Source organism: Nestor notabilis, unplaced genomic scaffold (assembly GCF_000696875.1).
Source record: "Nestor notabilis isolate BGI_N333 unplaced genomic scaffold, ASM69687v1 scaffold24546, whole genome shotgun sequence".
Classification (NCBI taxonomy): Eukaryota; Metazoa; Chordata; class Aves; order Psittaciformes; family Psittacidae; genus Nestor; species Nestor notabilis.
The window spans coordinates 23481-50074 of NW_009931801.1; the positions used below are offsets into that span (position 1 = coordinate 23481).

The following is a 26594-nucleotide window of genomic DNA, read 5'->3' on the forward strand; positions in this document are numbered from 1 at the left end:
CAGTGTGCTCCACGCTCCCCCCAGAGCCTGCCTAACCCTGAACAAGTCACGCTGCTGCTCATTAATCCACTTACCCAGGCAATTACACTGGGACAGCAGCCCGCAGAGAGCCACGCTCAACTTCTCAGCTAAACATTGCCCAGGGATTTTTTACTCCATGGAATGCTACCTTACGCTACACTGAAAGCTCCTCACAGAGCACACATTTGTGCTTTGGTAGTGTGTGCTATGTGAAAGCGTTTCCTTCCGACACTTCCATTTATCATACTTCTCCCCTCCCAACCCTGCCCCTTCAGTTCCCCGGGGGAAAGTAAGTGAATTTATGCAGGAACAAAGTCACCTTGAGCTTTAAATCCACACCCTAGCAGAAGGAATACGTCTGTCGGCAATCACATCCACCCACTCTGCAACGGCATTAACAATGCTCACTTTGTCAGCGCAGAAAATACTGGCTCCTTTTCTAGTCCTGGAGACAAGCTACCACAGAGGCTGGAGCAAAGAAAATGGACTGGGGACAGAAGAGTAAGGAGTGTGGCCACCAGCTCGAGGGAGGTGATCTTCCCCCTCTACTCAACCCTGGTGAGGCCACATCTGGAGTACTGTGTCCACTGCTGGGCTCCTCAGTACAAGACAGACAAGGAGCTACTGGGGAAGGTCTAGTGGAGGCCAAAAGGATGATCAGGGGTCTGGAGCATCTTTCTCATGAGGAGAGGCTGCAGGAGCTGGGCCTGCTTGGGCTGGCGGAGACCGAGAGGGGATCGTATTAATGCTTATGAATATCTCAAAGGCGGGTGCCAGGAGGATTTCAGTGGTGCCCAGCAACAGGACGAGAGTAATGGCCATAAACTAAAACATGAGAAGTTTCACCTCAACACGAGGAAGAACCTCTTCATGTTGAGGGTGTCAGAGCACTGGAACAGGCTGTCCAGCGAGGTTGTGGCGTCTCCCTTTCTGGAGACATTCAAAACCCACCTGGATATGTTCCTGTGTAACCTGCTCTGAGTGACCCCTGCCTTGGCAGGGGACTGGAACTAGATGATCTCCAGAGGTCCCTTCCAACTCTAACCATTCCATGATTCCCTCAGGAAACCAGCCCTGATGCTGCCTGAGCCCACAGGGCCAAGATGGTGCTTAGAAACGGGCCTGGGAGCTCCAGTAGCTCCAAAGAGCATCGCGTATGTGCACAGAAACCAAGCTAAGCAGAAAAAAGCCACCTCCAGCAGAGACTCTACCAGCCCTGCACACGTGCTCGCCTGGTGTTTCAGAGGTGTGCACTGATTCAAAAGTCACTTGTGCTGACGCAAGGTTGAGACATGCCTGCTATGGGTTCCACCACTGTGTTTCTCCTCACGTAACAGCTCCTCTGCATTCAAGAGCAGGCACTGTAGCTGCCTTTTGCCGTCTGTCCTACATGTTGCCATGCCTTGATAAACAGTCCTGGGATGAACCTGCTTTGGACTGGAAGAAATGAAACATTAATAATCCCAGAAGGATGCAAGAGTTACAGCAGAGGGCAAGGATGCTGAAGAAGAGGTGAACGGGTAGCTGAGCCAGTCCCAGTGAAAACTGCCTCTCGGATACTCCCACCCTTCCGGCTGAATAGCACACTCAGCTCTTACCCAATTGCTTCGTCATCTTTGGCACTCGCTGCAGGCAAGTGCCAGCTTTTGTCAGCCCAACATTGCTTTTCTCTGCCATCTGCTCCAGAGCAGATGAGTTAGTTTCTAGAAACTGGTCCCAACCTGACAAATGGGAAGAAGAGCAAGGATGTAGGTCTCCAGATTCTCTGAGCTAGTGTCAGAATCCAGGAGCCCAGAGAAATCAACACATCCGAATCCCCAGTACTTTACTTACCACGTTACAAGGACAGAAGATTTAAATAGCATATCTAAGTAGTCTCATCCTTATCTGTTGTCATTCCACCGGTACACTCTGGATTATATTGTTACTTATGCTGCACACAAGGACAGGAGGTGATGGGAGAGGGATTTCCTGTCCTTCACAACTGAGCAGGAACACCAGTGGACAAAGACCTCACCAATTCACCTACAGGTCTATGCACTGCCATCTGCTGCTTTAAAAACTATTCTGAAACAAGAGGATAGGTTGTCCTTGAATAGTTCACCTGCGCCTCTGTGGTACCAGCAGAAGTCTTCCTTCTCCTGGCAGCAACCTTAAACCTAATAAGAGGGCCATAAAGCTTGCTAGATGCTCCTGTGCTCTGGGAGTATGTTCTGATTTGCCCATTGTTGCAGAGGTGGTCAAAGGAGCCATTCCAGGAGAACCTTCTGGGATCAAGATGCACGCAGACATCATCGAAAGCACAGCAAAACTGAAGGGAACATGCACAGCAATTCCCCAAATTCTTCTTTACATTACCATAAATATCCATCTAAGTGACTCTTGTTCAGGAAGGGCTTTAATAGAACCAAGATGCCTTCATGAGCCTGTCCTAAACACACACAGCCCCAATCCAGCGCCACAAAATGGTCTAAGAGCTTGTATTTACAGCCTTTGGAGAACGGTAGGCTGTTTACTAAAAGGATTAGATAAGGCTTGACAAAGATGGAGTAAGGTGGGCATGCTGTGCCTTAGAAAACTCTTGCAATACAGAACCCGAAACATCCCTGTAGGCACTTTCAGTTAGAAAAGAACTTTGAAAAGAAGGGGGGAGCAACTGCAAACAGGTTTGGCAGAGCACACTGGCCACAGATGGATAAGGGACAAGATTACATGAGAGTGACCAAACAGCAGTGTGTCAGACACATTTGAACAGATAGTGCTTTTACCGGTGAGATCTGTGGGACTATCTCAAAATAGATACTTTCTCCTTTTATCTCAGGGAGAAGACAATTACTCTTAAAGCATGCCACTGCTTCTCCTACCACTTCCCTGCAGAAGGGAGAACTGCACATCTGTTTTTGGTGAGGACAAGAAACTTCATATGCTCTCTAAGGCTGACAGCACTTGGAGCAGAAGCCCAGTTCTTCCCCTTTTGAGAGCACTGAGACACTGCCACCAGGCAGACTTCCATACCATTAGGTTCCAGACATCCGAGAAAACCAGGACACAGTAGCATTGCTTGAAGGGCATCTATTGCAAGCACCTTCCTCAATGGAAAAGCATTGTAAGGCACACCTTTGCTTTCATAACCAATTTGGTCAGACAATTTGACAGCCACATACTGGGCGAGAGGCAAACACCCAGAGATCAGTTCTTAAACACTTCCTTTGCACTGAGCAGTTGAGTAATTCCTACACTTCCACTTGCCTGCACTGAGCTCTGGAGGTGAGGGTCACAGCAGTGGTGATGGGGGCTGCTACTATCAGCATTTTCAAACAGATAATTCAAGCAAAGCTCTGTTCCTTAGAGTACTTCCAGAGTAGGCTGGAAAGTTCTTCATGAGTAGCGAGAAAGTAGCAGAAAAGGGGTAAAAAAAAAAACATATAATCACAGAATGGTTTGGGTTGGAGAGGACCTTAAAGCTCATCCAGTTCCAACCCCCTGCCATGGGCAGGGACACCTTCCAGTGGACAAAGTTGCTCAAAGCCCCGTCCAGCCTAGCCTTGAACACTGCCAGGGATGGGGCAGCCACAGCTTCTCTGGGCACCCTGTGCCAATGTCTCACCACTCTCATAGTGAAGAATTTCTAGCTAATGTTTAATTTAAATCTACCCTCTTTTAGTTTAAAACCCTTCCTCCTTGTCCTGACACTACATGCACTTGCTTTTCTTGAGGAATAGCATCATAGCACCACCAAACTACTTGGAGTTGAAGGATCAGAATGCACAGGCATGAGGCCTTCTCCAGCAACCGGGTATTGTGCTCAACTCTGAATTTACTGCAACTGTAAACCACAGACACAATTACATTGTTCCCCACTGTGCCCATTTAAACACAGCTAAGCGTAGGTGTGGATTTACATTTAAAGAAACAACCCACAGGAGAGAAGGCACAGCAGGGCCAGCAGCCACATGGCATGTTTAATTCCAAGGGAAGAACACCTGACTTCTACACGCAGATTGACAAATAAATAAACCCAAGTATAAGCTCTGCCTTCTCTGTTTATGACTGTTAATTACACCATTACGGGCACTTCTGTTAGGGGACTCTCACAAAGCTGCTCGGGAAGAGTGCCAAACCGCCCTGTGCGGGAACACTTTTAAGTCGGGATGAGGGTTTGGTTTCAGCATGAGTCAGGGCTCAGGTCTTCACAGCAGCTGAGTGAGAAGCAGCTGTCAGAGCCAGGCCTACAGTGAGGAGGAAGAGCAGCACGCTCAGCAGAAATGCATTGAGACGAGTGGAATAAAGCACACGGGAGAATTAGCCCAGATCAAGTCAGAGTAAGTTTATTCATGTGAGATCAGTTCGGACATTCTCCATCTGAGCACCTTGAGGAAATACAGAGACCCAAAAATCCAGGACAACAGCAGCAACAACAACAGAATCCTGCAGTCACAGGCATGCCTCAGTAATTGAGGGTGGCCTCAAAGCACCACCATGAGCTGCTGGGCAGCCTGTACTTGCAGCGCTCACAACACATCTGACACTTCTCAAGAGGGGACAGAACTGTTTACAGGAAACCATTTGTTACAGGGGCCTGCCTCTCCTCCCCCTGGCCCCGGCAACATCCCTTTCCCACCCCACCTTTCATCAGAAGCTTATCTCCTGCCCAGACGGCGGCCAAAGAGCTCGTCCAGGTTGGAATTTGAAACCACGGATTCTCAGACGCTGTGGCTGTGGCAAACGGTGCCGCCATCAATTTTAGAACTAAGTTTCAGGGAGTTCCGATTCTATTTGTACAGGGGCTAATGAGTAGCCTGGGATGTGAACACTAACCCCAGGGCATAATTCTGAGAACAGGATGATAGATTCTCAGTCTCCTGCTCTAATTATACAGGCAAAAATTAGAACGGGAATGAGAAGAGAGGAGAACAGGATTCAGGTCCCTCGTCAGCTTAATGGCATCGTTTTCCCAAGCACTGATTTTTTTGGAGGGTTAGCACAAAAATGCAAGAATCACCTCCACCAAGAAAGAAAGAAAGAGACTCTCAAAAGAAAAGTATAAAATGGGGCAACTGAGTTCCACAGTAAGCAAAGCTGTGCACAGAGCCCTCGCTGCAGAAGCAGCAGTCACTAAGCAACCGTCCAATACAGTAAAACCGTAAGGCACTAATAATGTTCCACTCGTTACAATCAACGCATGACTAAAGATTGACATTCATGAGTTTAAAAAAAATAATAAAATAAAATCACTGTACATTTTGAAAAGGCATCATTTCCCATTTAAAAAGTTTCAGCTCCAAGGACATTCCTGCCCCCTGCCCCATCCAGGGTTGCTGACTGGATTGAGTGTGTGATCAGACGTTCTGCTGGGTAGCACGTGCCTATTCCGAGGAAACATCCCAAGGCAGAAGCAGAAAACAATTTGTTGAGAAGTTGCTCGATGCTCCCATTAACATCACCAGCAAATGTTACAGGTGCCAGTGGTCACCCTGCTTACTGCAGTACTGCGAAACACTGAGATACCGCCATGCTAAGGGCAGGCAGATGGTTTTAGTGCTGACTTGCAGCTACCCTTCTCTTCAAGATACAACTCAAGCTTTAAAACCCTAGGCAGAGGAGCATGGGGGAAAGACAGCAGTGCTTGCTCACTGATACTATTCTCAGTCCCTATCTGGAAGCCCATGTCTGAGAGCAGCCAGGTCCCTTAAATTCCTTTAATTCCCTTCTGGTTCTCCTTCGCTGGAGATGAGCAATTGCCCAATGAGTATGAAATCAGTGACACCAGCTTCCTTCAGAGGGTCCCACTTTGGTCAGTATTGATTAGAGTTCAAATAACAAAGCAGTAGTGAAAGTATTTGTGTCCCATTACCGATCCCCAAAGCCATTCAAGAATCCTTTAGACACAAAGGATCTATTAAGGCTTTTTGTCAGGGATCATAGTAAAGTATTGCACGCTATTTGTCTGATTAAACAGTTAAAATATGAAATCTCATTTCCCAGAGATTAGTAATATCATTACTATTGTTAAAAAATGCTAAAAACCAACACGGAGGTTACCTTCTCCATGTGAATCTACTGGAGTACATGACAGTTAGTAGCTAGGGATAGCAGAGGTCTGTCTGTGCAGAGATTTAGCAAAAGCATGTTTTAAACAACTGGACAGCACCAAGTCCAGATAATTGTTTTTGACCTTTCTAAAAGCTAAAGTGATCATAAATTTAGACTACCCATGAAATGCACTGTATGATTTCACCAGCACAACAGAGCATCAAAATTCTTTGCAAGACCACCTCTCCACTGTCAGTCTTAAACAGCTGACCTTTGGTCAGGACATCCAGAAATAAATAAGAAAGGGTATAGCAGTGAGACCACCCAACAGAAGACCCTGGTGTGACTGCTGACATGGCAGAGGCTGGTGGGCTGGGACAATCCACCAGTCCTGTGGATTGTCTGGCTTAGGTCAGCAGCTCCATGATGTGTGGTCTCAGGACAGCTATTTGGTACTCCACTACTGAGCTCGCCAAAGGCAGGTCCATCAAGTCTTGCAGAGCCATTCTGAATTAGTCCAAACCTGAAGGATGGAAGAAACAAGTCTCCCAGAGTTCTGATTAGTGTTCCAGCTGTCAGGTCCATACAGCAGTCCTTCTGGAGGCGAGCAGAAGTCACTCGGCCAGCATTCGCAGGCGTCACTCATGCAGGAGCAATCTCATCTCCCTCACTATTAATGGTGAAATGAACAGGATTGTTGAACTTGTCTGTGAAAAGAAGCATATCCAGGACAATTAGCAGAGAGCAACCATGGCTGCAGCCGTCTTGCCCTCCAGTGTGCATACCCGGAAAAATAGAGGCTAAGACAAGCAGTGACAAAGTGGCCCAGTGGATGGAAGGACTGAGTATGCAGGAAAAGCTCATATGATTTCAGCTGTCATGATCTTTTCATAAAGAAGATGAGCTCTTCACTGCCTCAGTGGCCTTCCTCCTGGCCACCTCCACTTGTTACCAAAGTAGCCTTTTCCCTTGTCAGCACAGATGCAAAGAATTCCTGGCACTTCCAGCACAGAAGAATGGGTGAATTGTACAGCATTCACCACCGTGGCAATGCTGAGAAGATCAGGGCCTGAATGGTCTTCTCCCCCAGTGGTACACCAGGGCAAGGCATTTTCATTTTAGTTTCAAGATCCTCATCACTCCTTCCACTAATCTTTCAGGGCTAACAAGCACCTCAACTTCAGCTCCCTGAAAATACTATGCACCAGGGAGATGAAGGAGGCAAGTCCTTCCTTGGAAGGCAGTCAGGTTGTGTGAGCTGTACGAAATGCATACAGGTATTTTTAGGCAAGTGTTTTTGTGTCTTTGTCACAATCTGAATTCCTGTTGGGTAACATGACTTTAAAGGATCCAAAACGAACCTGAGGTAAAGGCAGACCATAAACCACTTTGAGAAAGGCAACAGGGTTTGCAGGTGCTGCAGAAATAGACTGCACACCTAAGTCATGATCTTCACGTTCTCACAAAAGCTTTCTGTTGCAAATTGAACTTTGACGAAGAATTGTTAAAAAAGGTGATTTCTTACCATTAGAATAAAGAAATAGAAAACCCACATCCATCCCAGGTTCTCCTGGATCAAAGACACTAGGTACTAAATAGAAAAGGGAAAAAAGAATTATTCAAACTGGGAAGGATGACTTTCAGGCATTGCTCTTTCATTTTCTAGAATTTGTGGGCTGCTAACACTCCATACAGAGCTCATCACAAAACCTTCCAGCTGATCTTTTTCTGTCAGAAGAGATGACTCAGGACAGCAGCCTTTCTTGTACAAAACCCACAGTCTCAGCAAAGCGGAGATACCATCCCGAAGCTATACAGTAACTCATAGCAGCATAAAAACAGAACTGAACTACAGTTTCAAAGGGTGACAAATTGACTCCGCTGAATACAAGGTTTTTGCACAGAACACTGGGACATAAGTGGATGTAAGTACTCTCAGAACTAAAAGCTCTAGAATGGCTTATAAATTACACAGGACACATTTTCAAGAGCTGTGCAACCACTGCCTACTTAACCCTTCATCGTAGGGAAGACACTTGAGACTACAGTCTGTTCTGAACTTCATCCTACTTCAACAGGACTACAGAGGCTACAAAAGAAAATGTATTCCCTATTACCAGATTTATATTCACATGCTGTACAAGGGCCTCCCTTCTTCACTACTGGCTGTATTAGCATGAAACAGGATCTGAATTTCCAACATGTTCACTGTGGATTTGCTGTTATTCACACACCCCCAGAATGACATCATGGCTGTCTCGGGTGAAATAAATGCAATGTTATAGAACGGGAGGAAGGTGGAATTTTTCAGAACTAAAGACCCAATTTTTATGATGACATGAGTTTGAATGGTATGTGTGGGGGAAGACAAAAACACTGCAGACAATGCAAAAAGAACACTGAGGGTAACAGTACGCTTTAAGATGTCCACAAAGCACTGTAATTTTCCATGTTTAACGGAGCTCAGCAGCATCTTTCCTATGAAGTAAGACTGAATGATTGTATTTACCAGGCAAGTACAAACCCAAATCCCTTTCCAGAAAAGAAACTTGTATGCCTTGCCTGCATCCTTGGTATTTTACCAGCACTAGAGGATGCCTGGACTAGAACTGGCTCCGATCTTTCTACTAAACCTCCCCTCCCCAAAACACCACTGTGCTCTTCAACATAGTTAACACTTGTATTTGAGAAGAAGGAATGTCCCCAGTGGGCACACTGTCAGCTTCCTTTTCTGCAACAGCCTAGTCTTCAGTCCTCTGGCATCATGCTGTAATGACTATGGAAGCAAGTGGTGCTGGATTTACAAGGTGTAAAAGACATCCATAGATAAAAAAAGGGAACTACAAATAAGAGCAGATTTTAAATCATTTCATAAACCCTGTAACATTCATAGTAGGTATTCTGATTTTACTCAGTTACACAGATAAACTTTTCTATAAGGAAAGGTTTTGCTATTTCCTTTGACCAAAAAATAAAATAAAATATCACAGAATCACAGAATGGTTTGGGTTGGAAGGAACCTTAAGATCATGCAATTCCATCCCCCAAACCATGGGCAGGGACACCTCACACTAGACCATGTTGGATAAGGCTCTGTCCAGCCTGGCCTGTTTGTTTGAAAATCCCAAACAAACTTCAAACTATTTTATTGTGACTCTTTGTGAAGCTGACCTTTACCTGCTTTTTGAAGTTCAGGATACGGACGTCTCTAAAATTAATTTGAATTCTGAAAGTGCCTTAACATCAGCACTATAAATACTTAGCTTAGTTCTCAATTAAAAGTTGTTCCCACTGGAAGCTTGAAACAGACACATTCCCTTGCTTGTTTCTTAAATAATTTTGGTTCTTTTAAACCAATCTCCCTCTCCATGCAATTTTGGATTGAGGAATGAGCTAACATCTCTCACCACAACAGACTCTTTGCCTCCTTTCCCAGACTCTGTTGCCCTTTGGTAGCCTCACCTGGCCCACTGCAGCACCAATACTGCCTGTTCCATCCACAATTCCTGTGACTGTTGCCAGAGCCTCGCTGCTGCCTTTCACCAGATCCTGGCGCCCCAGGTCAGCAGAAATTGCAGAACTGATCATGTTGGAAGGGCCTCCGATGAAAAATCCTGAAAGTACCAAGAAAAGAGGCTTGGTATAAAACAAGTTCCCGGACAGATTCTCAACAGAACATCTTCAAAGCACAGATTTGCTACCATCCAAAGCTTAGAAAAAGGGTTTAAGCCCAGGAACAGTGATCTCAGACTAATTGTAGGTAGAAGTGTACCCTCACAGCTGAAGCATGTGGTCAGGGAACGCCTTGCACACCTGGAGTACACACACAGAGGGTGCCAACAAGCACATTTTCATCCAACAGCAAAACCAAGGTAATTAGCTGTGGCACACTCTGTAACGAGTCAAGATGCACAAAACTGCATACAGAAAGCTATTTTTGAACAGCATGCATATAGAAACCCTCCGCATGAAGTAGATTTAGACACATGTCTGCTTTGGAATAGTACACCCCTATGCTACAGCCTCAGTCACCAGGGGTTCATGGAGGAGATGGAAGGCCAAAAAACCCCACAACAGGACAGAGTTCTGAAGTAGGAGTGTTTGAAAAGAAAGGCTCTATTCATGCAGGCTAATCTTGATTCCATAACACAACACAGTATAGCTGGTAGTACACAAAGCTTGTGACCTCTCACAGTATACAGAGCATTTGGGGTTCTGACACACACTCTCAAATTTGAGCTGCAGCTCATGACTTTGCCATATATCCACTTCCTCAGATACCACTCGATCACTGCTAGGTATTTTGGCATAAATACGTTTCCATCATGCTGAGCCAAGGCAGATCCCCTCAGTTCCAAGCCATTATTCTGTAAGTCTGCATTCCATACCTCTCTCTAAGGCAGTTTTGCTACAGCTGTATTCCAAAAGTAACAGAATTTGGGCCCCAGATTTTACTCTTTCTGCAAAACCAGCAGAGATGGCAGCAAACACAAATGCATTAACACCACCCGAGGCTGGCGTTACTGATTTTTCTGCAATGTATATGTGTATCTACTAGCATTACAGTGGTGTTTGATAAGATACCTGTAATTGCCATGATCACAGCATTGATAGGTTTGCTGTTTGGAGAACCTGCAAGAGAAAGACCAGATGAGCGTAAATAAAAGAAATGAACTCGAGACAGCCACTTATTTGGGATCAGAAAGAAGCATGCAAACATCCAGTTTGAACTGCCTGGTCAGTTAGCTACACATTGACAATAATATCCTGTATTTGATTAGAGACTTCTACAGAGATTAGTCTTATTGCAAAAACATCTAGAGACTAAAGATCCAGAAGTCACCAAACAGCACTTTACAGTAAAAAGTCACCTTTGTCACTAAAATATTGTGATACCTGATTTGCCTGGCTCTGGGTTCCAGCCCGTATTATGCCTCTTTCTGTGGCACAGGGCTTACATTTACTCTCCTTTAAAGTCCATTGCTTCCAACCCACTTTTGAAAGTAATGAGTTAGCACAAGAGCCTACAAAACTCCATCAAAACCAGTCATTGCTGTTTAATGATTATACCTTATTGCCCTTACTTTGAGACTGTCTGAGTAAGCTTATGAAAGTCACACTTTAATTTCTTGTCCAGCTCTGGCAGTGATTTCTGTCCACAGATCTCAAAATGTTCTGTAAAAGCCTGTCTAGATCACCACCTTATTTTGGAGGAAGAGACAGAGAAGTGAAATGACATCCCAGTGAGTTAAAGCACTCTGGTACCACAGGACATCATGTCTGAAGACAAACCTGTTACCCTTACAAGAGCATCATAGATGTTTCACAGAAATGAGATCTGCTTGTCTTCCCCTTCCTCGTTTTCCTTTCAAAAACCAATCACCAAGAACTGTATCTACTATAAAAAAGGCAGAAACTTCAGTTTCACCACTTACAGAAGCATAACTGGTAAAGTCTGAGAGCTTCTGCCTCTTTGTATATATCCTCCAGCATAGATCTGTCCCCACATTCTCTTCCCTCTTACTACAGAGATGCACCTGAGATTTCCTGCTCCGCCAGTTGTGGTGTTGATACACTGACAACACCAAAAATCTCACTGACCCTGGAGAAGGATCAGTACTGTAACTCACCACTTCAGGGAAATCCAACCACTCAGCTAATTCTTTTCCACATCATTAACCAGGGGTTAATTTTCTGTCCAGTGCCATACTTCAGGCAAAAAGGACCAAATGGCACCATCCAGAAGTAGTTTCAAGACCAGAAAACAAATAGAACAGGCTGTGCTCTGGTTTTCTCTAAGACATATTAAAGGAACCTCTTATCACTACACAGCAAAAGCATACTCACGGCTGTATCCAAAAAGAGAGCCAACAGCAAAGAGCAGGCTAATTGCTAGCACTGGGGCTCTCTTCTGTAGCACATCAGAAATCAAACCCTGGATAGTCCCACCTGCAAGAAAAGAAATCATTGTCAGGCTCAGGATGCTGACACCGCAAACAGAACTCTTTTCACTGAATGCAGTGGCCTCTTGCCTTCTCATCAATACACATTCTCTCTAAAATCCTGAAAACTAAGTCTCCTGCCCTTACTGCCCCAGACACAGAGACAACAGTAAACTTAAGTTGCTCAGGTAGAGCAGGGAGAACTATTTATACTGCTTTTCCAGGAATTTATTACTTCTTTTTTTCTGGCACACAACTAGCCAGTGTTCCGCTTTTCCTTTCCCTATAGGACCATCACAGCTCCAGGATCACCACAACTCTGGATGTAAGCAAGCTTAACATTGTACCTGGCTTCTTCAGAGAAAGCGCAGGAAAAAGCAACTCTTTTTCACAGGGAAAGCTTTAGCACGCAGGCGTCTCGTATTCCCTGCTGTCTCATCTACTCAGGGTAGGTTCAACTAATTGCAACAAACGCCAGTAGGAGATAAAAATCACCTTATATATCATCAATACCTCTGTAGGAACTGCTCTGTTGGTAAAAACTAGGAATCTTGAAAAAGCCTAACGTCCACAGAGGCAAAAAACCTGACCCTGAACAGACCAAACCAAGGCTATCTATTCTAGGAAAGCTAACTGGACAAGGTAGTAAAGCAAGAAACTAAGCACAGGAGAGTGGAATTCTAAACACATATACAGTATGTTCTTTATTTTGGAGGCACAGGGTCAGATTTTGCAGCCAGCAGGAACAAGTGCAATTACATTTTATTTCTGAACACAACACAGTTGTGCTGACTATGCTGAGATCTGTGTTGAGTCAGTTCTTAAAAATACAGGACAGAAGGGCCCGTACAGAACCCAGTTAATTCCAGACCTAAACTCTCCCTCAAGGGTACTTGTCAGAAAGGAAGTAGTGAGAAGCAGGGACATCATTTTGTACATGGCACTTTTCAAGGTCCTAGGAAGCAAAGAAAAATGCCTACTGGGGGTACTGCCCAAGAACACAATAGTGCCCTTTAAATGATACGTAAACTCTTTAGGGAGCTGACATACTCTGTTTGGGGGGGGGAAGGGGGGACGGCTCAAACAAAACAGCCAAGCAGCCACATACATAACTACACTTTCCATATATTCAGTAAACAGCTAGATCCCATCAAACATGACTGCTCCGAGCTGCATGTGCCGTTTATCACATTCAAACACTAGCAGAGCAACTGCAGGAAGATGCCATTCACTTGCTCACTCACCTATGATTCCTCCCACATCATACCAGATCGAGAGCTGGTCAGCTTCTGCTTCTTTCCATCCAAAATTGTTGCTGAGGTAGAAAGGCAGCCAGAAGAAGAATGAGTAATTCACCAGTTTCAAGCAGGCATACGCCAAAGAGTACTGGAATAAAGAGAGGGCCAGCAAGCAGTTAGCACTCGAGAAATGCAAAGAGCGTTTCTGCTTCCAACCATAAAGCTCAGTATCCAGCTAAAGCTTTCAGGGCAAGTGCTGCTGTATTTCACGTAAGAAGGCAGCATTATGGAAGCTTAATGCTGAATATCAAAGGGAACCCGGGAATGAAAACCAAAAGGCTATTTTCTTTTCACTGAATGCAAGGGGTTAAAATATTTTCAGTGTAATCTTGAGAGGAAGTGACACCAGGCTTCAAGAAACGAAGGAAATTTAATTCATCTTCTGAAGAGAAGGAAGCCAAGCATGTGACATGAAATAAGCTTGAGATTTAGTCATCTGTGCATCATGCTGAGAAAAGTTATGTGAAGTAGTTCCTCTGTGCTATCTTTTGCTGCTCAGAAGGCTCATCTGCTTACAGCACCAGAAGAGAAGGCTTCGGTCATAATCCCCAGGCAGGTATTTCAGGACACAAGATGAAAGATTTGGCCAAATCTAAGCACATGCTTCAAACCCAACAGCTGAGACAACCTCCTGCTTTTGGCAGCTGGGCTCAAGTTCTCCTTGGCTAGCAGATCTTCTCCTTTAGAGCTTTCATGTGCATGGCAAAGATTTGTTCTCCGGGATTGCCAGCCCAGTATGCAGAGGGAGCATGCACACGTTTCAGTGCGCCTCAGATAAACACAGACATAGCACTTCAAGGAACCCATACTTGAAGAGGTAAAAAAGAATAAGGGCAGGAAACCCAACCTGTTAAAATCACAGCTTTTGAAGCTGTATGCAAATATGTATGTACACACTCTGAATTTCAAAAAGCAGATCTTTTTTATACATTAAACTCCTCAAAATCACATCTTCTGAATTTATATCATTTTAATAAATAAACCCTTTTTATCTTATTAATGCTTTTTCACTCTGACAGGACACAAACTAATCTCCACCATACATGTGAAAAGTGTACTGTATGAGGCAGTATTTATTACAACATGATTAGAAACTGTCTACCAGATTGTCAGAGCGATTAAACATTTAATTCCTAGAGGCTCAAGGGAAAGCTGTCTGCACTAAAACTTATCACTCAGCAGGAGAAGAGAGGAACTACAGAAAAAATACATCAAATAAAGTCTTTGCAGAATCTTGACAAGGCTTTGGAAGTGCTCTTGGTATTTGGTCTCTCATTGATCCGACACTGTCCTGGTTTGGCAAGGCACTGATCTGCCATCAGATAGAACTCTTCACATTGCTGGGTTAATGCATAGAACATGGCCTCAAAACCCCAAATATAGAAACAGCAACACTAGTTGTACAGTATCTCCTTATGTTCTGGCCAATGAAACAAAGTCACACAGCAACTGAGGCAACCTCCACTGGCAAGAGATTTTGCCTAAAGGTTCTTTGTACCTCAGCCCATTCTTAGCACCACCAAAACCAAACTATAGTTGCTAGGAAAGAGCTCAAGATGAGTGTGCTTTCTTTTGCCATCTCTGAACCGAGGTCTTAACAGCAGAACTGTGGTTGTCCAGCACTCAAAACACTGGCAATCCACCCATCCCTTCTGGATTTTGTGTTGCCTTAATCACAACCACCAAACGCTTTGCTCATTAAGGGTATCTAACAACACTCTTCATTCATTAGTTCTGTTTCGTGATCAAATCTGGACAGTTCATACCGTATTACTGAGCCAGCCACGCTGCCCCCTTTCTTGTGCTGGTTCTAGTATTCAGGGGCACACAGCCCACTGACACACAAAGTTAGCACTGGTTTTTCAATGACAGGTTAATTTTTCAGCTGAACCAAATCCATGAATTGGGCAATACTGCTGATGTAGAAGTACAAGCTCTTACACAAGGGACAGGATGAGGATATGTGGAAACTGCATCACTAGGCCTTGTTTCCAGTTATTTACTAAAAACCCCCAAACACCTACTTTGCCACATGTTACATCATGCTGATGAAGGCTTTTCAGGCCAGCTTGCTGCTTTAAGGCAACAACAAAAATCCCAACATCAGTGCCACAGAGTTCTGTGTGATGCTCAGCTAGCAATGAGAATGCCATTCTCCAGAGTGGCACAGCTACCTTACCAAGAGAGTATCCTACATCCACCTTTGCTCATGGCCTCCCTTCTAAATTCAGCAGCAAAAAGGGAAGGATCTCTGCAGCCCTTTGCTGGCTCATTACATGCACTAAATAAAACAGGGGTCTGCCGGGAAGAGCAACATGCAACCACATACCCCAACAGTATTATGATCCATGTGCACAAGTGTAACAATCCCAACCCAAGATTTTAACAGCATAAGAAGTCAGGTATCAACAACTGCAACACATGCTCAACATATTAACAATGATGTCAACAAGTGCTGACAACACAAAAAGTCAGATCTCACTCAAGAATTGGTGTCCTCACCAGTATTACACCCGGAAGGCAGCAAGCCTGGAAAAAGCCGATGGCCTTTGGCTGGTTGTCAGTGTTAGTTGCTTGAATAGAGTAATTCCGGTCATCGTCATCAGCATCATCATTGCTCATTAAAGGTCTGTTGGCATCTTCCTCCACACTGCCATCTTCATCTGCTCCAAGCTCAGGGAGGCCTATGTTTTACAAAGGATATGCAACAGCAAAAACGGACCACAGCCTGTTCACCCTCTCCCCACTCTAAAGCTATGCTCACTTCTTTTAAGCAATTCTCCCTTCTAGCAATTCCCTTGCTCTCCCATACCTCCATCCTCCTTGGGCTTAGAAACTCTTCTAGGTGGTGTTCTGCAGTGTCGCCAGTTTCTACCCTTTGTCTTCTAGTGCTCTTGAAAGTATTCTGTCTGATCCTGGCGTCGCCTCTGTCTGTTCTGAGTGTCTGGCCATTAGTTGGAAGACAACAAATTAGTGCATTTCCCCCCTTATTTAGTGGTTGGGATCCTGGGGCCTGGCTCCTGGGTACCACTTCCCTTGAGCATGGAAGCTGAGTGTGCCAGCAGCTACTCAGACAGCTGCTGCCTGTTATCGCCTCTGCTGAATGGAAGCCCCAGAACTGCAGCGTGCTGCCTGGGCTGCTGAGCACTCTTACGAGCACTTTTTATGGTAGCTTTAGAGCTACCAACTTTATAGCCCTTGCAGGCACCTGGGAAACCTCCTCCATGGCCCTATCAAAGTCCAAAAGTTCTTTTGTTTTCCTGTTACGCTTTGGCTTGCCTACAGTCTTCTCAGAGCAGGTCCATATCCAACCTGACAGCTATTTAACTAGCTGTGGGAGACCTGCAGACCAAAAGTACTTTCCCTTCCCACTGCACAGTTCAGGCTTGCTATAGTTTTCTCCTATAATAGCCAGCTACCAGTTTGCCTGCTATTTCTTTTAAAAATACTGATTTTCCAGGTGAAGAAAACCTGCTAATTAGGCACATCCTGATGGATATATTAGAGCCAGGCTGTTTTATTTTGCTCTTTAAAATATCCAGACCCTATCTACACAATGCACAGTGGCATTTAGTGTGATCTTAGTGAGTAAAGCATTTGCTCCATTAAATACACTAAAGTGCAACACCATTTTATAAGAGCCCTGAGGATAACTGCTGCCAGAACAAGCAGTAATTTAGTTCTCCTAAAGATTAGACTAGATGATCCTTGAGGTCCCTTCCAACCTGGCATTCTAGAATTCTGTGATTCTAGTACTACATGGAAAGCTGCAGATCTGCTTTCCGTGAAGAGGCTGAAATGCTACAGCTCTCTTCTACTTACCCACTTCCTTTGGTGATGTCAGGAGCCCAAAGAACACAATGACTCCTCCAGCAAACTGTACTGAGGCCGTCACCAGGAAAGCATACTGAAGATAAAGAAAAGAATATTTTTGAAAACACTTTCAGTCACATAGGCTTCCCTGATTATGAGGGTTTCTTTACATTCTAGCCTTGCCAGAGAGTAAACACAGTTACAACAACTCAGACCACATCATAAAACTTGGAAACAAGTGATCTCTGCACCTCCTGAACAGACTCAGTTCTATCTAGGCTGAAAAATCACATTAAAACAGTTGGTTTAGTGTACTGAAGTGACAGCAGCGAGGAAGGAGTTCACCCAACAAACCAGCCACATTGAAAGGGACTGCTCAAAGAAGGTTCAGACACCAAATTCAGACAAGGTGGCTTACAGCTTTGTTCAGTAAGGTCTTGAAATCCTCCAAAGACACATCCTCCAGGCTCTGGCCCCTTGTTCCAGTGTTTAATTAACTTCATAGTGAAATAGTTTTCCAACCATTCAGTTGGAACTATCCCTGCTTCACTTTATAACCACTGCTTTTTAGCTGTCTCATTGTGCAACCCAGGAAAGAGTCTGGCTTTGATTTCTCAACAATCTTCTCACAGGCTTTGGAAGGCTGCTATTTGGTACCCTAAGCCTCTTCATCTCCAGAGTGACAAGCTCAGCTCTGTTAGCCTGTCCTCACAGGTCACGGGCTTCAAGATGCACTGGTTCACTTACATTCCCTGTATTCAACTGCCTGCCTGGTGCCTTACAGCAATGTAGCGCTGGCCTCTTCCCAGTTACAGAAGCTATGCCTCCATGCCCGTCAGAACCTCATCACTTTTCAGCAGCAATGACTTCAGTTAAGTGAGAACCCGTGACGGATGACTCTGAAAAAGCACTTGGAGCTACCCAAATTAAAAGAGGTTCTACTATGACATTAGGGCTGCTCAAAAACATTGGTTAGAAGTCTCAGACTCATTTTTTCCCAACATCGAAAGGTCAGGAAAGGAATAGCTTTTGTATTCTGCCTACTGTTTGCTACCACAGAACTCAGGAAGATGAAACTGGACGCTCTGAGCCTCTTATCTCGCAGAGACAGCATAAGCAAATAGTCTCTCACAACCCAATCAGACATGCAGTCCCAGCTAGAAGCCAGACAGCAATACCTACCTCATAGCCGTATTTGAGAACACAGGAGGCGAGGAATGCCCCAAGGATATTTCCCACAGATGCACAGGCACTCCAGAGTCCAAACACAAAACCTCTCCTGCAGAAGGGAAAGAAATTATAAAAGGCAACCCAGGGAGAGGTGACATTAGGAGCAAGACGAAGATAAAACATTTGAATAAACTTTAACTTAAGAATAAAATTACAGCATTCTCCCAGTCCACTGAAAAAAGACTCAAAGGTCACTTAAAACAAAACACAGAACAACTTGGAGGTTCCAAATAGATAAGGAAGGAATGTTCTATCCTGAAACACTTGTGTTACAGCAGAGATGAGCTGGCAGCAACTGAGTTACAAGCTATGGCTAAAGCTGCAGTACCCCAAAGTGACAGAACTGAACCTACAAGGAGTCAACTTCAGTTCAGTCCTTTCAGTAGTACATAGACAGAAAGAAGTTTCCTTGTGGCATGAAAATTCAAATTCAGACACTTTGTAACGAGACTTTTGAAGTTTGAGACTGTGCCTTTAACACACACAACTGTGTTCTTCACACCAAGCTGTTCTGTGGCTCCAGGGAAGAGAGATAATAGTAACAAGGAAAGCATAATCTCCAGGGAAAGCTTCTAGCAGCCTTCCAGTACCTAAAGGGGGCTTACAAGAAATCTGGAGAGGGACTTTTTACAGGGGCATGTAGTGACAGGACAAGGGGGAAGGGTTTTGAACTTAAAGAGGGGAGATCTAGATTAGCTATTAGGAAGAAATTCTTCACTATGAGGGTGCTGAGGCCCTGGCACAGGTTGCCCAGAGAAGCTGTGGCTGCCCCATCCCTGGCAGTGTTCAAGGCCAGACTGGATGGGGCTTGGAGCAACCTGGTCTAGTGGAAGGTGTTACCATCTGTGGAGGGAGGGTGGAACCAGATGATCTTTAAGGTCCCTTCCAACCCAAACCATTCCATGACAATGATTCATCCCACATAACTTCAATTCTGACCTAACAGTTGGCCTTTTTGGTTTGAGTCAGCTCAATCTGCTACTCAGCAGGTCAGATAAGTGAGTCACTGAAGAAAACTCAACTTACCCAGCTTTTCCAAACCAATTGCCCATGACAGCAACCACACAGGGCCAACCGGTGGACTGCAGTAAGCCATTCACAACCCAGAGACAGCAGTAAAACCACTTGTTGTAGAAATGCAACCATTCTGTGAGTGTGCCGAAGAAGAACACCTAGAGAGGAGGGGGAAAAAACAAACAAACCAACCTAAAAAAAACCAACAAAGAAACCCTGAGGCTACTGCTAAGAGCCAGGCAGGAGTGGGGTCCTAAAAAAAAGAAGTAATATTTCAGGAAGAAGGTTCCCCCCAGGGGCCAGGCCAGCCCAGCCCAGAGGGAGTCTGGCATTGTTTAAGAAACAGCTCAGGGCTAATAGCACCCTCTGGTGAGCCACCACAGCACTGACTCCAGAGCCCAAACACCTCCAGAGACAAATGTGCTGTCATGGCACTTCCACTCCGAAAGACTTTCATCTTTGTAAACAGCACAGTTACAACAGGAGTGGAGAAGAGAGAGACAATTATTTCCAGTAACAACACTAAAAATAGAGTAGTCTCTTGATCTGATCTGCTATTGTACTGACAATCCAAATTCACAAGCCTCTATGCAAACACAAAACCCTCAGTGGCCATTTATCTTAGCAAAATTTGACAGAAATACTACAGCCAGGTCTCAAATTACTAAGAGCTCTACCCTAAACTAGCCAAAATAAACACATTTTGTGGCACATTGCACTTGATGCATGTTTGTGGTCATGTGTTTGCAGAACGCAATAGGCCATAGCGGGGTTTGTAGCCGCTGGGTAAATCAAAAGCACTCCAACATTTTACCACTACTTTAATAACCAGAAAACCACAATGAGACAAAACTGATTCACACTTATCTGCAGTGGCTTGGACCTGAAGAGCCCTCTTGTTTTGAGTGGACATTCTTTTCTGACACATGCCCTCCCAGCAGTTACAAAATAAGTAAATGAATGCTTAGTATTGTTAGCATGTCCCTTAAGGAAGACAGCAAAGATTGTTTGGAAGCAAAAGCTTTGATGACAATATACGTGGGCTGGGAGAACAGTTGTAATACAAAACAGTCCCAAAACATCCAAACACACCAACCTTGTACAAAAGCTCTTCATCAAGTCTCTAGACAGTGTCTCAAGCTTTGGAATTTCCTTCTGACACAGTATCCATAAATAGATATTTCAGGAAGGGGTGAGTCATCTAGCGTAGCTCTGTGCTTTAGACAATGCAGTAAGTGCATCCAGGACAAAGTTTTACATGCAAACTTTGAAACCACTGAGGTACAGCTTACAAACAGACTCACGCAGAAACAAAGCCTCTTCTCCCCTAAAGTAACACCCTATCCAGAAACCCTAAGAGAGATTTCTAAATCACACTAGTATGTCTCAACTTACCACAAGAGCAGAAGAACACATGCCGAAAGACAAAACCCATCGTAAATTCAGGCGATCCCCAACTATACCACTGACAAAGAGACCCTAAGAACAAAACACAGCATTAAATAAAGCCACAAGATTTGCCTTGCTTATCTTCAAGAGTTAAAATGGTGTAGAAGGGTCAAGCTGATCCAAACATTGCTGTTATGCCAACTTAGAGTTTGATTCCAACTACTTCTTCCACCACCAAAGAAATCCTGCTCATAGTTGTTCATTAAATTTCTTATTTTTAAGACATTCAGCTGATAACTCTTGGTGAGACAAAACTAACCCTCCTGGTTACACCTGGTAACAGGGAGTGAGAAGTTCTGAAGTGATAGTATTTCTCTTGCATTTGTTATAACAAGCACCTTCAGATGGGTGACAGGCATGGGCAGAACTAACAAGCTCTGAACTAAGCTTTTTAACTGTATTAGTGCTGGCAAGTCCAGGAAGATGATCCTGTTCATCCCCTCCAAATGTGGGTGTAATCATCCCAGTAAGATTGATGCAAAGCTCAGCAGTTTTGGCTTAGTTTTACCCACCACAGCATAGGAAAACAAAAAGATAGTGTCCAACGTCCCCAAGAAGAGAGTTGCTTCTTCTGCATTTGGAAATAAATGGCTGCTGTTCCAGAGCTGCAGAGAGAAAATTTTAACAGGTAAACACAGAGGCATAGCTCATTTTACTCTTTTTCAATGGAAAACCCAACTCCATACCAGAACAGCATCTGGCCCCAGCAACCTCCCATTCTTTCCACACTTTAATTATCAAATCAATAACAATTCTGGCATTATCTATTGCAGAAGATGTCCGCTGCCACTTTGACTCACTCCTAAAAGGCAAGCTAGCCAACCAGAACTGAGAAATGTTCATTCCACCTGGATCAAGACAAGTGGCTGGCAAAACAAACCCTACTTCTAACAAGCATGCAACTGTTAAGACAGCTTCTTACACAGAAACACTGATGAGCATCTTCATGAATAATACAATAAAGGCATACTGTGTTTTCTGTGAAGTGTCTCTTCCGTACTTATCTTGCTGTCTTCACTAAATGAATAATTCCCTTAAAGTATTTGTGGCCACAACCGTAATAAGAAATGACAGACCATGAACAGAAAAGAAAGAACACAAAAGGAACAAGGGGAAGTAACAGACTGGTTGAATAATATTTACAATGAACTCCAGTCAGTAATTTGGGGGGTGTTTTGGGCTCACCCTGATTTTCATTTTACTTTCAATATGATGAGGAAAGAAAGGGAAAAAGACTAAGCTGTCCCCAGACTAAGATTAGTGACATCAGCTAAAAACAGCCAGTTTCGAGGATAACTTGAAGAATGAATGAAGTTAATCAGGACAAAGTTTTCTTCCCCCACTACTACAGCCTCATTAGAAAACAAATAAACCTTTCAAGGCTGAAAAGCACAGATCCTAGTTGTCCTAACAAAATCATACTAGGGCTTAGTCACGAAACAATTGCAAAACATTTTGTTATACTTAAAATATATTTTTAAGTATAAAGAACAACTGTAGTTTAAAAGATACACCAAAGTTCAAAACTGATAGCATGTAACTTCTCTCTTCATATCCTTAATCTGGTTTATCCATTTTCCAAAACACACTTTACTGTTAACTGATATAATCTAAATTGATACCAAAAGGACCACTTTGACCATTTTTCTTCTTGATCAGACATATGCACCTCAACATCGAGCAAACGCTAAATCATCTGTATTAAAATAAAATAGCAAAACATCTTCCAAAATACACTAGTAGTCTGAATGTCAGTTAAGGGACTAAATATAAACACCTTGTAGCTCACTCTTTGCATCCCTGAGATGTTCATTCCTTTTTGCCATACTACAAAATCACTACAGACCCAATTTACTGTTTTCATTTACCACAGAAAGTCAGCATTTCTCATCCCTCAGTCAAACATTCAAATAACCAATGATTTCTAATGCAGAAAACACCCAAGCAACTGACTTGGAACTCCCGGCTTCAACAGGCCTGTGACCAAGCTATTAATATAGGATTTCTTCCACTTCTCAAAAGCACTGGGACAAGCCACTGCTAAAAACAAACATGTCCCTAAACAGACTGCGGGTGGGAGCCAGGAGGTAGTTCTTGCATTCCCATTTGTGAGATACAAGCAATATACAACTTCCTTTTCTGCAAGCAAACAGTGCCAAAACTCCCACTACTTTCACTGAAGCTAGGATTTTACAGACGAGGCACAGTGGGTGTTCAGCATTTTGGAAATCAGACTTTTTAGATGCATTCTTCAGTATCAATTTAGGATAAGCAGCTAGCACTTGCAGATAGTTTTCTTCTCTCCTACTCTGGCTATCCTTTTAACATGGTGGCAGCAATAGCACCACCACAAAGGCAGGCACAGACAGGGTTTTAGAGAGATCTCTGTAAGCACATTAACTGCTCTTGTTTATTGCCTCCAACACTTTGGAGGTAGCGTCCCTCCTTCCCTCTCCTCCCCCTTCTCCATGCTGCTGGGGGTCCCCATTTCCATTGGAACACTGTAACTTCTCAAGAAGTTTCTCTCTGGGGACCACAAGGAAAGATTTCACCATCACCTCATGATCCAGAAAACTACAGTTCAGACACCTGAAGTTCCTGCTCATAGTCCAAGCAGTGTCCCTGATGGATGCTCCTCAGGGACCTTCCCAGCACCACAAGCTCAGCATACGGGAAGTTATCCACCTTTCTTTGTACTTGCCTATCCCTTGTGTCCTTACCTCATATGGCCGGAGCTCAGGGGCCGTGCTGTTTAGGCAGGAGGGAGTCCACTGGCTGGAAATGCTGACTTTGACATTACTGAATGTCTTTCTGGAAGCATGGAGCAAGGAGTAACTGCCAGAAAACACACAAGCACAGGTGGGCCAGATGATCTCTGGAGGTCAAGTGGGAAAGGGTAGGACACAAAATACAGACACATGTTGTCTAAGCAGACAACATAGCAGAGGACTTGCAGTTTTGGAGATAGTAGTCAGTAGCAGGAACCCCCAGATTATGGGCAGACACACTGATTTTACTGGGTGGTTGTGAAATAGGGTCTTGACCAGAAAGGACCTCCTGTTTTATTTTCAAAAAGGATGTGACTGTGCAACAAGAGAAGATGCACACATCTGGCTAATCATCTTTACAAGTGCTCTTCCAGAGACAGATTAGCTATCACTGGCAGCATTGTTGTGAAGATCAAAGGATATCAGCGAGGCAACATTTGTAAGGAGAGGCAGTACGGTATTCCAGCTGTTGTCAGCTGGTGGAACAGACAAGCTTTCAACAAATAGATCTGGCAAATCTTCAGGAATAAAGCAGCGACTTCTCTGTTCGAGAGGCCTGTCCACCCCTGCAAATAGCACTTTCAGGAGAGAAGAGGACCCCAGAAGCAATTATAGCATATTTGATCAGTCAGAACAGGTATTAAATGTATTCTGAGCATCAGCATTTGCTTCCTCCCTTGTTTCAGCTAGTTCCTCCCCACACCCACCTGCATTCACCCTTCTGCAACAGACTGCTGCTGGCTTGGCACAGTCAGCCTCACCTCTGGTGCGAGCCCTGTTTGCAGCTGGATTCCCCAGGGGCATAGCACACTTAACTCCACAACTGCATGACACCCAGACCAGTTGACACTACTAGCTTCTGAGTTTGTTTTCAAGGCTCACAGCCAAAGGTTGAGACTATTTTCCCACCTCCATTCTCCCTCCACCTTCAGACATGCCCTGCCCTTCCCTCCCCAAATTCAGCGAGATGAGCACTTCTCTGAGAAGACATACGCAGAACCTACCTGAAGAAGGCAATATGATGGTGGGTGCAATGGGACACAAGGCCTCTGTCTGCAGGCTGCCTCCGTAAGCTTCCAGGCAAAGCCATGCTCCCGGCAGCCCTTGGCCACAAAGGCTGGATGATGCTTAGGTCATTTTTCTTCTCACTTAAACAGAAGAAGGTGGGAAGGGAGGAGAAAAGAAAGCATATTTGAATTAACACTCATGCATAAAAACACTTCTGTGTTCCTCAAACATCTGGAATCCAGCAGGAACAACCCTCATGGTTATCCTCCAACCCATTTCTTTTTTGTTCCCCTACTAGCAGATGCCTCTTCAGTGCCCATCACCAAAGGAGCTCTCCCAGGATCTATCAATTTCCAGTATTCCCATGTTAAAGACCATTCCACACCATTTACATATACAGTACACTATGGAGTAGTCATAAATAAGGTAACTTTCCATTGCTGCCTGGCTGGCCATGGACTGGTGATTAAGTCAAGAGAGCAGCATTTGGTTACTGGTGGAGAATGGTTTTGGATCTAACTGCCTCTTTAAGATGTCATTGAAAGAATATACTCAGGAGTGGACTTGCACAGCTGAAGAAAGGCAGGCAACTGTGAGGACAGTGCTGAAATCCAACAGCTAGACTCCCTGCCTGTTCATTCTCAAGCCCTACATTAGAGCTCCATCTGCCACTAATTCATTAAGTTCAGCATGTGGCAAGTCATACTACCTGTAGGGCATGGGTGACATCTGCCAAAACTGCTAGATATCAGAAATTAGCAGTACTGAGGAAAAGCTATGATACAGACACAGAGCTTCTTAGTGCTGGCTCATGCCACGCTATTCCACTCCCTCAGCTGTGCTGGCTCAGCTGAGGGATCATTTCATGCCTCCCTTTGATTTTCTTGGCATGGATTTTTTCAGCCAGATTTCCCTGCCACGGCTCACAAAGCAACTACACAAGCACTTGTGTCCGTGCAACAGAGAGCAGTGCACAGAAAGATAGGCTCTATAATACCATGACTGCTGAAGGCAGAACCTGACTCTGTTCACATGAGCTGGCTTAAGACAGCTTGGCAAATCAGCTGTGGGAACTGCATTTTCAGAAGACATTCAGACACCCCACACATTCTGAATGCTGAGGAGAAATAAAACAATGCACCACCCCTGTTCTCCCAAAGAATCAGAACTGAAATAAGATGGAACATAATGCCTTTGTGTTCTTTTGTATCCACAGGCACAGTTTGTAATGATCTGTACATCTGCACAAGACTTTTCAAGTTCAGCTTCATAACCTCACTTGCAGAAATTCCAAGTCATTGCCCAGGCTTTCTCTTATCCAAATTTCTGCTGCTGAAAACCCTGCATGTCACAGGGACTTTCTGCTCTTCCTCCTAATAACTTCTAAAGGTTTCATGAAGACAACTTCCACTGCAAGAAGTCTTCCTTTCTTGTTCCATCAGTGATGATGCATGTGTGACCAGTAGACAGATACCAGCTACTACTGGATATATCAACCACCAGTGGAGAAGCTGTGGCTGCTCCATCCCTGGCAGTGTTCAAGGCCAGGTTGGATGGGGCTTGGAGCAACCCAGTCTAGTGGAAGGTGTCCCTGCCCATGGCAGGGGGTTGGAACTGGATGATATTTAAGGTCCCTTCCAACCCAAACCATTCTATGATTGTATGATCTGACCTCCAAAACAGAGTATGGCATGGAAAACCTCCGAGTAATATGGATCCAGCCATTACACTTTTGAGACACTGGAGTCCTTTTTATCCCACGCTACACTTGAACACCTCCATTCTAACTCAGGACAAATGCAGTGAGTCTGTACAAGATCTGAGACCATCCGCATCCACACAGCCTGGGTATATTTAAGCCACGCTCCCATCAGACCAGCGAGCACAGACTACCTAGGTGTGCCACCACCTCCTCCTAAGAACATGCTTCTAAACTGCACGGATTTACACAGAGGGAAAGAAAAAGCACCTACAGCTGGAGCCATGGAAGGCAAGGCTAGCCCTGGAAGAGGCAACTT

At 44.4% G+C, this 26594-nt stretch overlaps 1 protein-coding gene across 1 annotated transcript; it reads right to left on the reverse strand.

Annotated features, from left to right (window-relative positions):
- Window positions 1-6226: 6226 nt before the first annotated feature.
- Window positions 6227-24658, reverse strand: SLC37A3 (solute carrier family 37, member 3). Its single transcript, XM_010016076.1, has 14 exons — window positions 24573-24658; window positions 23521-23635; window positions 21313-21405; window positions 20747-20830; window positions 19364-19509; window positions 18290-18386; window positions 17117-17201; window positions 15797-15978; window positions 13241-13382; window positions 11902-12003; window positions 10639-10686; window positions 9517-9668; window positions 7580-7645; window positions 6227-6761 (listed from the first exon to the last, which is right to left on the reverse strand). The coding sequence occupies exons 1-14, from the start codon at window positions 24656-24658 to the stop codon at window positions 6693-6695; spliced, it is 1467 nt and encodes a 488-aa protein (XP_010014378.1). The 3' UTR covers window positions 6227-6692.
- Window positions 24659-26594: the final 1936 nt, after the last annotated feature.

Excerpts from the sequence above, each read along its gene's own strand:
- SLC37A3 (XM_010016076.1), bottom strand. The coding sequence starts at position 24,658 with ATGGCTTTGCCTGGAAGCTTACGGAGGCAGCCTGCAGACAGAGGCCTT. Across the intron at positions 21,406-23,520 it reads CTGAGCTCCGGCCATATGAG|CTCTGGAACAGCAGCCATTT; the intron begins GTAAGGACACAA and ends TTCTCTCTGCAG. Across the intron at positions 15,979-17,116 it reads GACATCACCAAAGGAAGTGG|GCCTCCCTGAGCTTGGAGCA; the intron begins GTAAGTAGAAGA and ends TGTAAAACATAG.